Here is a 13,275-nt window from a genome sequence, read left to right as displayed (position 1 = left end):
GTAACAAGGAGGACCCAAAGAAGACATGGATTGCCCTTGGAAGGGGAAATAGATGAGATCTCCTGGGTAAACTAGGCGGGGGGGGCGGGCAAAAAATGGGAGGGACAGAGGATTAGAACATGAGGGTAATGGGATGGTTGAGTTGGGAGAGGGATGGAGTGGGAGGAAGGGCAAGGAAAGAGAGATCTTGATAGAGGGAGCCAATAAAGGGCTGGGGGCAAACCTGAAGCCAGGGAAATTCCCAGGAATCTACAAGGATGACCCCAGCTAACAGCTAACACTCCTAGTAATAGTGTAGAGGGTGCCTAAACTGGCCTTTCCCTGAAACAGGATTGGTGACTACCCTGACTGTCATCCTAGAACCTTTTCAGTAACTGATAAAGTAAATGCACATCCAAGCATCAGGCCAAGCTATGGGAGTCCAGTCGAAGAGAGCAAGGGAGTTCAAGATGATGACAGGGAAACCCGCAGAGACAGTTGACCAGAACTTTCAGGAGCTCATGCACAACAGACTGATATCTGGGGAGTCTGCATGGTACCAAACTAGGCCCTTTGCATGTGCGAAACAGTTTTGTAGCCTGGTCTGTTCATGGGACCACTGACAATGGGACCAGGATCTGTTTGAAGCCCATTCCATGTGGTGGGATGCCTTGTTCAGCCTTGATGTGGTTGCGGGGGTGGGGGTGGGAGGGTGTCTTTGTCCTGCCCCAACTGAATGTGCCTGGCTTTGTGGACTCCCCATGGGACGCCCTTACTCTTTCTGAGGAGCAGATGGGCAGGGGTTGGGGGAGGTGGAAAGCAGGAGGAGGAGGAGGAGGAGGAGAGGGAGAGCTATGATTGCCATGTAAAACAAATGAGAAAATTAAAATAAAATATAAAAACAAAACCACCTCCAACAAAAGAGATCTGGCTGCCACAGCCTACATTCTTAGATCTATCCCACTAACAATTTTATTTGTTTGTTTGTTTGTTTGTCTAATTTAGTATGTGAGGGTGCCAGTGCATGTGATAAGGACGTCAGAGTAGAACACCCTCTGCCTTCTATACATCTTTGCTTATTTCCTCTATACAGTGACGCTCAGTGACCTAGAAGCTCATCATGCTGGCAAGCCTGGCTGGCCAGTGAGTCTGGGTATCGGCCTATCTTTACTCACTAATGTTGGGGTTCCAGTCACCAGCACCCATGTCTAATATTTTTATGTGGCCGCAGGCAATTCAAATGCGGCTCCTCTAATTGTGTTTAATTCACCTATCTGTATAACATATTCCTGTGAAAATGTGGTACTATTTCTGAGTCTGATATTGCTTTATTTTAGGTGAAAACCTGTAAAAATACACATTAGTCACTGGATGCTTTTACAAATCATTAAAATGCCAGTTCACAAGAAGACAATGCTCTGTTTTTTCAATACTCTTTCGGGTATGTAAACCAGTGAATGAAGAAAAAAAAACATAGAAAAATTAGAGACTTGTGTGATACTACATTGAAAGCAGTAAAAGTAAATAGACAGTGATCTTCCATTACAGTCATTTTTGTGAACAAACTTGTTTAATTTTAGAAGCAGAGACTATATATAAAAAATCGCTGTAGCTGAATATATGTGTAGCTGAGTATAAAACAAGATGTCAAAGCACTAGGAAATATAAAGCTCTAAATTTAAAGAAAACTTGTAGTTATCAGTAACAATATATATTAGGTATGGGCTGTAACATTTTTGTGAGTTTAACCCTCTATTTTGTCTAATATAAAAGGAAAAGAAATTAACACAATTGCGGGAGTGACAGAATTAAAAATGTCACAGTAGAAAGGAGAACAAAACAATTAATAAATAACTCAAGGAGACTGTGGCAACATGTACAAGACTTGCATAGGTCTGCACAAGATGGAGGCCTAGAGCTAAGGGAGAAGCAGACACATGCCCCATCCCTAAACCCGACCCAACAGACAGATACTTGCAAACAAAATTTAATTTTCTCCAGTAGAGTCCCACTGTGGAAACAAACCACTCTTAAAGGCAGGCCCGTTACCCAGATGTAGATGGCTAACATAAAACGAACTTAAGGGCATCTTTAGGGATTTTGTTTGTCTTATAATGTTGTGTCAGGGTTTTTGTGTGTTATTTTGTTTTGTTTTTATAACCTTACGCGTCCTTTGTATATATATTATGGTTAGTGGCCTTATGTTTTTTCTGGGATTCCTATGTGTGTAAAAGTGTGTCTACGTGCATATTTTGTACTTTTTCTTTGGCCCCTTTTCTGGTTTGTTGTTTTGTCCTACTCTAGTTTGCTTGATTCCTTCTTTTCTAGTTAAAGACAGAAAGGGCATGCATCTGGATGGGGGGGGAGGTGAGGTGAGGGGGAACTGGGAGTAATTTCAGTAGCAGGGGTAGAGAATAGTAATCAGGATATATTTTATGGAAAAAATCTATTTCCAATGAAAGACAAAATGTGTGCTCCAATTCTGTAGTACTCTGTCAACTAACTATCCTACTAACCATCAGAAACTGATGGTTTATGTTCTGCTGGCATCCCATGTTCCACAGTGGTCTTGGGATCTCTCACAGGAAGTTGTTAATATGGTAGGCCTGAAAGAAGTAGCCTAACCTGTTGGGGAAGTCCTGTGTATATGTCAATAAAGCACTGTCTGGCCAATAGGAATCTAGATAGGTGGGGCTAGGAATCCAGGAGGATTCTGGGAAGGAGAAACACAGGAGAGTCAACATGTAACCGCCATGGGGTAGGAGCCCAGAACTATTCTCTGGTAAGAGACATACTTAGATTAACAATTATGGGGTAATTACTTAAAGCAGAGCTAGCCAGTAAGAGACAAGCAAGGCCAACAGCTTCATAATTAATACAGCATCTTGTGTGTTATTTGGGGACTACAACGCAGCAGAACCCAGGTGACTGGCGGGTGATAAACCAAAGCAGCTGGCAAGGAAAAGCTGCCTATCACACTAACCTATTTGCTTTTTTCTAAATGCTTTACTTAACAACTAAGAAGTATCCTTTATATAAACATGGTCTAAGAATTACAGTTTGAGTGGATGGAGAATTATCACAGAGGTTAAGGCTGATCTTTAAGAGGACCTGGGATTGATTCCAAGCACTCATGTAATGACTGACAACTAGAGGTAACTCTAGTCACAGGGGCTCTGACGCCCTCTTCTGGCCTCCCTGGGCATGAGTCGCAAATGTGGCGCATAGATTATACATGCCGACAAAACATCCATATCCATAAAATAAATCTTAGAAAAAAAAAGATACAGGAGAGAGCAGAATAAAATAATTGGAAAATAATTACTTATAACAAGTTTTTTGGATATGAAAAAACATACTAATTATAATAAAATAGTGTACTTCCAGGATTGGAATATAAATTAAGGGTAGGCAATGTATTTCCTGTGATTAGCATTTTCTGCAGGCTATTATTCATTATTATGTCTTTAACATAATTGTATAGAATATTAAAAAGTGTATTGAAGCGTTTGAAAGTATGATAGTGAGAAAGACAGAAGCAGCAACTCTGAACTTTATGCTAACCATGAAAATGACTAAAACGGAAAATTTTTGTTTACTAGCAATTACATCATCTTAATGAGAAAAACTATGGTAAAGATATAATGATCAGCTAAAAGTGAAAACACGCACACCTCTTTAATTCCTTGTGGAAAGTGACTATTACTTTATAATATTTAATAAATTAAAATCCTTACCAGGACATTGTTATCGAAGCAGACATCAGGCCCTTTTCGGTATCTGGGTTGCTTAACCATATCACAAGGATCAGGACCATCAGCTATAGAGGCTTGTCAAGGAACAGGGTGGACATGACTTCTTCCCCACATGGTTAAAGACGCAATGAGATAAATTTATTTCCAAAATCAATCAAGACCGACCTATGCCAGTGCTCTCAGGCAACAGAACCAATTCAAGTGTTTGGGATTGTGAGAAACTATATGTTCAATGTGCTTTTCTCACATTTCCTGAGTAATGTGATCAGTTCTGACCTTCCAACTTTTTGGTACTGCAATATTTTCTCTATATGAGCATAAACAGGGTGACCAATTCAAATACCCACTGCTTTAAGATGATCTCTTCCAGACATTTCTGGTGCCAAAGGATACAAGTCTGCTCTGCTTGCATGAGCAGCCGTGTGTCACAGGGACATGTTCCCTTGCTCTCCACCATTATGAATACTAAGTTGGTGTTCATAAGTTTTTCTACATGAAAGATTCTGCAAAAACATTTTAGAAAAGATCACTAAGTGAAAATCATCTTTTGGGAAAAAGACTGGAAATCATTACAAGATGCTTTCTTATTGGAAAGAAAGATAAAACAATATATTGAAAAACAAAGCATCACCATCTAGGCTAACACACACATATATGCACACACTCACACATACACACACACTCACAGACACACACACATTCACATGCACACACACAACGTGCACACATTCACACACACACTCAAACACACACACACTCACACACACTCACATACACACACACGCACACTCATACAATAAAATGAGTGTGATTTGAAGATCACCATGGTTTTACTTAGTAACAAGAACACATTACCCCACTCAAAAATAGTAAAAAAGTCAAGGTCATGTTAAAAACATCTTTGATTGAAATCTTTAAAGTTGTCAGTCTTAATTACAAAATAAGTGCTCTTCTGTTAATGTCCAAATTCCTAAAAATATTTGACTTTAAATGTTCATGAAATGGTGGTATTTATCATTGGCAATAAACCAACAATATTTTACCAACAGGCCAAGCAAGAAAAAAATCAGCTAAGCATATTGTCAAACTGAGGTCAGAAATAGAGTGCTGATTAGTGCTCCCAGCGGGCTTTCTGTGAGGGCATAAATTCTTTCTGTTCTATCTAATACAGAAACAGAGGTCTTGGAATGTGACATAAAAGTTTCATTATTGCATTTAGCTTTAGTTATAATGCAAACAGGTACATGTAGTTGTTAACTGTTAAATCGCAGAACGCAGATACAGATTCAGGCTTCAAGAACCATTCCCAGTGTCAGATGACTTGTTGTCCTTAGTAACCAGTATATGACCAAGATGTCATTGTTTGTTTTTAAAAACGTGGAATTTTACTAGCTTTTCTTTTTGAATTGGGAAATAACATAGAATAACTTAAAGAGACTGTGCTTTCAAGTGCTGTGTTAGACCTGTCTCTACCCTTCCAGTTCTTAGCATACATATTGCTGCCACTGGACCACAATTAGACCAAGGTCAAGGTGCTGTATGCATACACTGAGAGCAGCCACTTTAGACTGATGTTCTGTTTCCTAAACTCGAAAGTAATCTTTATCCAGAATTCATGTTTGACTTCTCTCTTTACTTTGCTCGTCATAAACTCTACCTCCTTGAAGAAATAGAAATAAAACCAAGTCATAAAAATACTGACCATGCCTATCAGTTAAGTCCTTGGAGTAAAAAAAATATTATTATAATTGTTGTAGACTAACTTTTTCAGTCCCCAGCAACTATTTCAATGTTTTCCTCAGGTTACCTTACCTCATCCCATTTATTTTCGCTGTTAATGCTCTTCTGGAATGACTTGCCCTCCAACTCTAAATAGCCCGTCTGCACTTTGTAAACTGGGGCTCAGGGACCCCACAGCCTGGATTAGCACTTTCCTTTCAGACCTTCCCAAGCCCCCTTCTTGCCTTTCTCCTTTATCCTATTACAGCCAAGTGCATTTTCTCTGTATTCCAAAACAGTTTAAAGATGTTTTGTGAATGCTAATATTAACTATCACCTTAGGAGATATATTCCTCAGACCCTTCAATTTCAAATCAAAGTTAATATTCAACTCTTCAAGACAGAGAATACCCCAACTTTTAAGAATGGTTATTCTTATTTATCATATATGAAAAGAAGTCAACTTGGTTGAAATTATCATCACTAGCTTTGTTACAAAGTTTTCATATTGATGTTGTTTATGAAAAGTGCACTCAAAATTCTCTGTTCTTCCAAAAATCAGAAGCAGTTGTCTTTATCATGTAATTGTACCTAAAAAATTATAAATTATCAAGCCTTTATGAGACCAAAACCAAGTATTTCTCACATCTTCAGTTTAACCTGATGACTTCTCTCTGACTGCACTGAGAATTTCTGTTATTTTCTGAGACTCTGACAGGCCTGAATGCTGCCCTTCGTGAACACCAAGGAACAGAGTACCTGGAGCAGTTTCCACAGTCCAGTACACCACTGAATGATTTACTGTCATTATCGAAGAAGTACTGGGTTTGTTCCGTGATGCAGCTCTGCTTTGACAGGGAGGCGGTGAAGTCATCCTCCTCCATCTCAACTGTGGGAGGCAAAACAAAGGTCATCACCAGGGGAGAAGCCACATGTCTCAGAATCACTGCTTACAGAGACAACATTAGTGAACAATGACAAATGTCTGGTAGGTTGCTTTACTGTTGAGTAATGGCCTGCAAGTCATTAAAAGGTCCCTGGTAAGTTTCTAAATCATATAGTAATATTTAAGCTACAAATGCAAACTACAAAATAGTATAAAAACATTGGAAAATAAATTTCAGTATATCAGAAGTATCAGTTTGATGATCTCTTTCTTTTACTCACACACATGCATGCACATACATGTGCATGCACACATATACACACACATACACACAAACACATATATACACACATGCACACACACATACTCATGGATATACATCCATATACATATATACATAGATGCATGCACACACATAAACACGTGTATACACACACACACATATATGAAAGCATACACACATACATTCTCTTTATGGGTTTGCTAGACTGACTTGGCACAATCCAAAGGAAAAGTGGACTTCTGTGACAATGACCACATCAGTGCAGTGACATACCTGCCTCAAGGATCCGTGGAAACGTCAAACTCAAGAGCAACTGCTGGAGAATAGACCTGGAGTTTTAAAATGAGCAATTGAGAAACATCTAGAAATGATCCTTTACAATGTTTTACATGGAAACTGAGCATTTTTGCAAGTACAAACACAAGTATACTTCGTTTTTATCACTAAGAGGAAAATGTACTTTACAAGAAATTTTACGACATTTTGCTGGTTCTTAAATGGTGAAAAATGTACTACCTTTGATTCTCATCAGAAAAAGATTCATGAGGACAAAGGTGTTTGAGACCAAACGAGGACATACATGAGTATGGGGGCCTACCACATGAGTGCAGGAGCCTACTAAGTCATACTACTGTATAGTAGGGCTAACTTTATGAGGGAGAATATCAGCATTTGTTGCACGAACTTTTATATCATGAATCTTCTTTTTATTTTAGTTAGTAACTAAAGTAAATAAATAAAACGATAAATAAATTAAATTAAAACTCCATAGTACAATAAAGACATACAAACAAAAATCACTATCTGAACTTTAGGTGTAAGATTAATTTGTGATATAGAATAGATACAATTATATAGAGAAATACAATACACTATACTTTTATAATAATGGTACTTAACCCGAATTTTAGTAAGAAACATTCTGGAACTTAATTTAGTTAAGTAGCGATAACATAGATATTTTGGTCAGCAAATGGGACAAAGGCAAGTATTTCAGGATTATTATAATATAAAGAATATCTACTTATATTAACATACAAATAGCACTATCATATTGTAAAATAACATGCCAGTTCAGTGGCATGAGGTACAAAACCAGAAAGCCGGGGTAGACAGGAAACAAGTAGGGGCAGAGGAAAGAGAGGAGGACTCGTAGACACAGAGGAGGACGAGTGGCCTGGGTGAACAGAGTGTGATTCTCACACTCCCTCCTGCATGTCTCAGCGGGTCACACGCGTGACCTTCGCAGGTGGAGGGGACGGTGCATGAAGGGGATGGAGAGACCCACCCGAAGGTTGACAAAAAGGAGTCACTTCCATATGAGGCTTCTGATACTGTGCCAATATTGTCTTAACGGGAAAAGGTAGAAAAATCCGTCACCATGTCACGAATTGGACCAATATGCACATTTTATTTGGATATTAAAGATAATAAGTCATATTTTATCGATACTCTTAGAATTTAAGGATTAAGTATAATATTAAAAAAATAAAAATTCAGAGTTCTAACTGAGCCACAGAATAATCCAGTCAAAAACCCACACCTAGGGAGGAAATGAGCCCCGGGAAAACTTCGTAGTGCTGTGTGGTTAAATTAGCATGCTGCCAAACTCTTCAAGGCATCTGGGCTTGTGTCCATAGACACCTGGTACTCTCACTTAGAGACGTTCCTCCGTACAATGACTTCAGTGACTGCAAAGACTCTCGGCCACTGAGAATAACGGACACCTGAGTGTTCAGGCCTGCACAAGATATTTTACATTACCCTCTTTCAGGTTTAGGGAGCACCATGGAAGAGGAGCTTAAATGAATCGAACTGCTAGAAAACAGAAACCAGTTTTATGATGTGCTGTCTTTGGACCATGGCAAAATTAACTCACAGCACCTGTGGTGCTTACACAGAGCCCGCACAAGACTAGACTTACTGAACGCTAGTCATGGCTAGGGGAGTGATCTTTGGGTCCCACCCCTCCATACTAAACTATTGGTTACTGATGGATTATGGGAGAAAGGGTGTCTTTATATTTAAATGCGTGCCTACAGGTGAGCAAAGCTTGATGGGTCCAAATCCATAATCACTCATCTGGCCTTTGTGAACTCAGTGAATCACAAAACAAGAAGACATAAGATGGATGATTAAGGGATTTGTAGTGCGGGGGAGAGATAGGTTGGTAGGGGTGGGAGGGAAATAAAATGATGGAATCAAAATGCATTGTGTACATACAAGAAATCACCAAGAACCAATTTCACGTCAAAAATATCTCTGAAGAGGGGGTATTTTCTTGAATTTATCAGTGTCTTTACTGATTGTTGAAAAGTATGTTTCACATGATCATTTAGAAACAACTATTATTATTCCTAGCATGTTCATAGGAAAGAATATTACTTATGATACGACTCATCTGTCCCCCAATCCACATTTTAATGACATTTTTCTTTTGTTCATAATAAAACAAAACACTTGTCTTACCAAGCAGCAGCTGTGGCCCACCAGCCAATCTGCAGTATGTCTGCAATTGATGGCTATAAAATATAAAATAGATATCAAGAATTCATTATGTTGGTCTACACTGGCACAAGTGTTCCCACGAGAGGAACTAGTTCAACCACAGGTTTTACTGACCACATGTGCTGAACGATGTCCTGCCCCTTGCTTTGGTGCAGCACCAGGATCACAAACTGACTGATAGTCATATGACTTATTGAATGCATAAACTGATATATTAACCAGGTGTCTCATTAAGCTTGGATCAATCTCTCCAAAAAATCGCCCGATCTAGAAGAGAAAGAAAGATATTCAGTGGTTTCAAATTGAAAACAATGCCTGAATTAATGAAGAGAAAAAATATTATCTAATAAACTGAACTAAAAAAACAGTTGGTAAATTTGGGTAAATGAGAACCTGCCTCTGGCAATGTGAGGAGAATTGACAGGAAATTAGCCACTCTCATCATTCAGGGACCATCAGTGGTCTTGTATTTGTGGGAGGAATGAACCCACTTCTATGTACAATAAGGTCACACTTAGATGACCCCGGTGAGAAGAATGGGCCCCCTAGGTTAAGATTCCAAGAGAGGACCATAGTTAATACTGTTTAATTGTATACCAGAAAATTTGGTTCTCTTACCATACAGGGGAAGGCAATTGAGATGGCAGATACGTTAACTAGCTTGACTTACAGTAATGGCTATGCATGAAACATCTTAAACTTATATGCTTCCCATGGTAAACAGCACTAAAAGAAATATCCCCTGGAGAAATGCAGAGTACTCTTAATGAGGGTGAGTAGGACTAAAAACCTATCCATCAGGCTATGTCCTGAACTGGGAACCTCAAAGAAAGGGGCAATCACAAACTCCTAGCTTCAGCAGATAAATTATGATTAGTCAGAGGAAAAGCTAGTGCTAGGAAAACTAAGGGATACAGATCCTATTAATTCTCTCTTATGGCCAATTTGCAAGTTTTAATCCAGATATTTCATCTGTCCATATGACAACTGAGACATTACCAGCTGATTGTATTTAAGATGTAGCAATTTCCTGAATTGCTGAAAGAATGAAGGCAAGCTCATATCATTTTAAAATCCTTAACTGTGTGCATTAATGGTGACTACTGTTATCTAAAAGTAAAGCCAATTACAAGAGAAAGATTTATTATTTAGAGCGCATTGGCTCATATTATATTAATCTTTTAAAGGTTTATTTTGTGACAAGAACTAAACAACTCATCAATTTCTAAAAATCTGAAGGGTTTCCTGATTTTTATCACAGAAAGCACTTTGGAAACTGAACTTCTCCCGTACTCCAGGTTCATACCTGATTAGTATAATCATCATGGTTTGCCATCAGAAGAAATCCACCATCATCGAGAATCACACAATCCATTACCTGTGAGCAGAAGGTAACAGGTGTTAGGAAGGCTGCCACTCTGCTCCGTCATCGCTCCAGAGTGTACAGGTAAGTTGAGCAACAGAAACAAGAGAAATTTCAAAACTGCATCTTCTCCAGATAAAATGTCTTCCAGAGATACCAATCTTACACATGTAGGGCACACAGATGTTCATATGAAGCCTCCATGTTTCATAATCTATCACCAATTATCTCCCTCCCAATGTCAACTGTCTAGAACAATCTGAAAAGAGATTCAGACAAGTGTTTTTAGAACTGCAAGGCTGTCTAAGGATCCAGGATGTTGGCTAGACCAGCATATGTCAGGACACAATAAAATTTTGTTATTTTAAACATAATATTGTTTTCATAATGAACATTTTATTTTCTTTTTTCAGGAGGGTGGTGGGGGTGATGTGGTGGAGTGTTCTCAAAAATCAATTTTAAACATAATATTAACAAGAATCCATTTATTTACTATATTTCCCAGACTAGGAAAAACTCAATATGAAAACTATTTTACATTACCTTAACAAAAATATTTAGTTGGGAAATGGAAGATTTATATAAGAAGGCAAAAGAGAATATGCTCAAAGATGAGAAAGGAAATTTCTACCTGATTTCAATGTGTGAAAATTTAATAGTTTATAGTTTAATAAAAATTTAATAGTTTATGATTAAAGCGTTGATTTCAAAGATGGAAACACAATATGTTATGTGCCCAACATGAAAACAGTTTGCTGAAACATTTTCTCTAAAGCAACTATTCAACACGGTCTTTGGGAAAGTAAATACATTCTAAAATAATAAAAGTAAAATATAATTTCACAGAAGTAGGATTATCAGGAAGACAAAACTCCCTCATCCTGCGGTAGTCTCAGACAGATACACATGGAGTAAGGGAGTCACCAGCATCTTTCTCTCTCACTCCCTGGACCAGTGTCTCTAACATCCTACTCAGAGTGCAGTCAGGCCCTTGACAACGTTAGCTCACATTTTCTTTTTCAGCTTCGCAAAGACAGATGACACAAGGTGTCATCTTAGGAGTGTATCATAAGCATTTAGTTCACTGCCCTCCATCACCCTAAGAGGTCGGAAAATTCACAGAAAGAACAAAAGTTGAGGGCTGACCACATTTGAAACCAATGCTGTGCTTAGAAAATTCTTCAAAAATAAAGTTGAAGATAATCAAAGGACTCCATCTTCACCAATACTGAACAAAATAGGGCCCACTTGGACATGCCTCTTCTCCTTCCCTTAATATAGAAATATTTTCTGAAGAAGCATTTAGAGTACCTGTATTAATGAGTTTTCTACAGAATTTGTTAGCATTAGATCCGAAATCCCTGGACCTTTTAAATCATCAACATGATTAATATTCGGTAAGCAAGAGCAATGAAAACACTCCAGTCAAATTCATTTTAAAGAGTTTTCTTACATCACTGTTTCTTTTGCAGTCACAAACTGGACCAGCACACTAAATAAAAAAGAAAGAAAAAAGAATTAAAATCACCACTTCACAGCTTTAAATCAGTTGAACAACTACCTTCCTATAAGAAGACAGCCTGGAATACTTTATCTACCTTAAATAAGAATAAACAATTATAGTTTATAAGGAAAAGATACTAGCCTCATATTTAAACCCACAAAAATATCAATCAATATATATTAGTATGAGCATTTCAAGTCATCAACCTGAATCAGTTTTCATTTCATTGCCTAGGGGGAAAAATCAAACATTGAAAGCTGAAATTCCTATTTCTATTTAAGTATAGTGACACCAGAAATCTAGTCTGCCACTGCATGAAGATTATTTTTCTAATGTGAACTTTGAGACTGTTAATTGCAGTTTAATAACTTTGAAAAAAAATCTTACCGGATCCCTGATTGAAGTTTTGGTAAAATTTTCTATCCAGGAATTTACATCAATTTTAATTCCCACAACTGAAAAATAATATAAATTAATTTGAAGTCATTATTGCTATAATATCATCTTCCATCTTCACAACATAACAACTTAGATAATTTATAAACAACCTAATAATTTGACATTCAATATAAGTTGTTTTTTATTTTAAACAGAGGCACAGATTTTGGAGTCATTAATAAAAGTGCTTGAAGTTTTCAAACTATTCCATAAACTCTATTTTATATTTCAAGCAATTTAAAAAAAAACAGCCCCATCTGGCTTTGCAATTAATAGTAGTATTGCCTAAAAAAATCTGAGATTTGACGTTAAAAGTATGGGATCATATGAGCAGTACACACAGAAGGTTCAATCATCAGATTCACAAGAAGCAACTATTGAAAGAATAGACAGATGCACATGGGAAATTAGGGAAGGAGGGGGATAGAGAGCTGGAGAGAGAGCAAGTGATGCGTGGAAGGGGAGTCAGCCGTCGAGGGAGAGGCGAAGGAGCTAGCAAGTAATGGGTGAGCCCTAGCAGTTGAAGCACAGATAAGGTAACATTGATCCCCGGAGCAGAAAACCTGCTTCTCCCTCTTTTCCAGCTACCCCCTCTAAGTGTAACTGCAAACAATGCTGAGTCATATAATGAAAATCTCCGCTGGGCTAGATTTTATGTTATTGCATTCCCTCACTCCAGCCCACTTCTAGTTCTCATTTGTACTCTTTTGTTTTGGTTGCCTGGTTGATTTATGTTTTTCCAAAAAGTTGAACAATTTTAAACAGATCCAGCCCTAACTGTTTTTAGCAGCTCCTTAGTAGTCTAGTATGCAAGTACGTAAATGTAATTTCATGATTATA

At 37.9% G+C, this 13,275-nt stretch overlaps 1 protein-coding gene across 6 annotated transcripts in view; it reads right to left on the bottom strand.

Moving 5' to 3' along the window:
* Window positions 1–13,275, bottom strand: part of Cacna2d1 (calcium voltage-gated channel auxiliary subunit alpha2delta 1) — a 410,041-nt gene that overhangs the window by 7,931 nt on the left and 388,835 nt on the right. For all 6 annotated transcript variants that reach the window (XM_040735177.1, XM_040735179.1, XM_040735180.1 and 3 more), the window contains 9 exons: window positions 12,385–12,452; window positions 11,947–11,985; window positions 10,437–10,508; window positions 9,245–9,397; window positions 9,092–9,144; window positions 6,896–6,951; window positions 6,213–6,342; window positions 4,128–4,237; window positions 3,717–3,799 (listed from right to left, as the gene is read on the bottom strand). In XM_040735177.1, the coding sequence (XP_040591111.1) occupies window positions 3,717–3,799; window positions 4,128–4,237; window positions 6,213–6,342; window positions 6,896–6,951; window positions 9,092–9,144; window positions 9,245–9,397; window positions 10,437–10,508; window positions 11,947–11,985; window positions 12,385–12,452 (764 nt within the window). The remainder of the gene's footprint in view (window positions 1–3,716; window positions 3,800–4,127; window positions 4,238–6,212; window positions 6,343–6,895; window positions 6,952–9,091; window positions 9,145–9,244; window positions 9,398–10,436; window positions 10,509–11,946; window positions 11,986–12,384; window positions 12,453–13,275) is intronic.

Source organism: Mesocricetus auratus, unplaced genomic scaffold (genome assembly GCF_017639785.1).
Source record: "Mesocricetus auratus isolate SY011 unplaced genomic scaffold, BCM_Maur_2.0 Super-Scaffold_100043, whole genome shotgun sequence".
Classification (NCBI taxonomy): Eukaryota; Metazoa; Chordata; class Mammalia; order Rodentia; family Cricetidae; genus Mesocricetus; species Mesocricetus auratus.
Note: the sequence above shows the minus strand (reverse complement) of the source record. Positions and strands in the feature narration are given on the sequence as shown.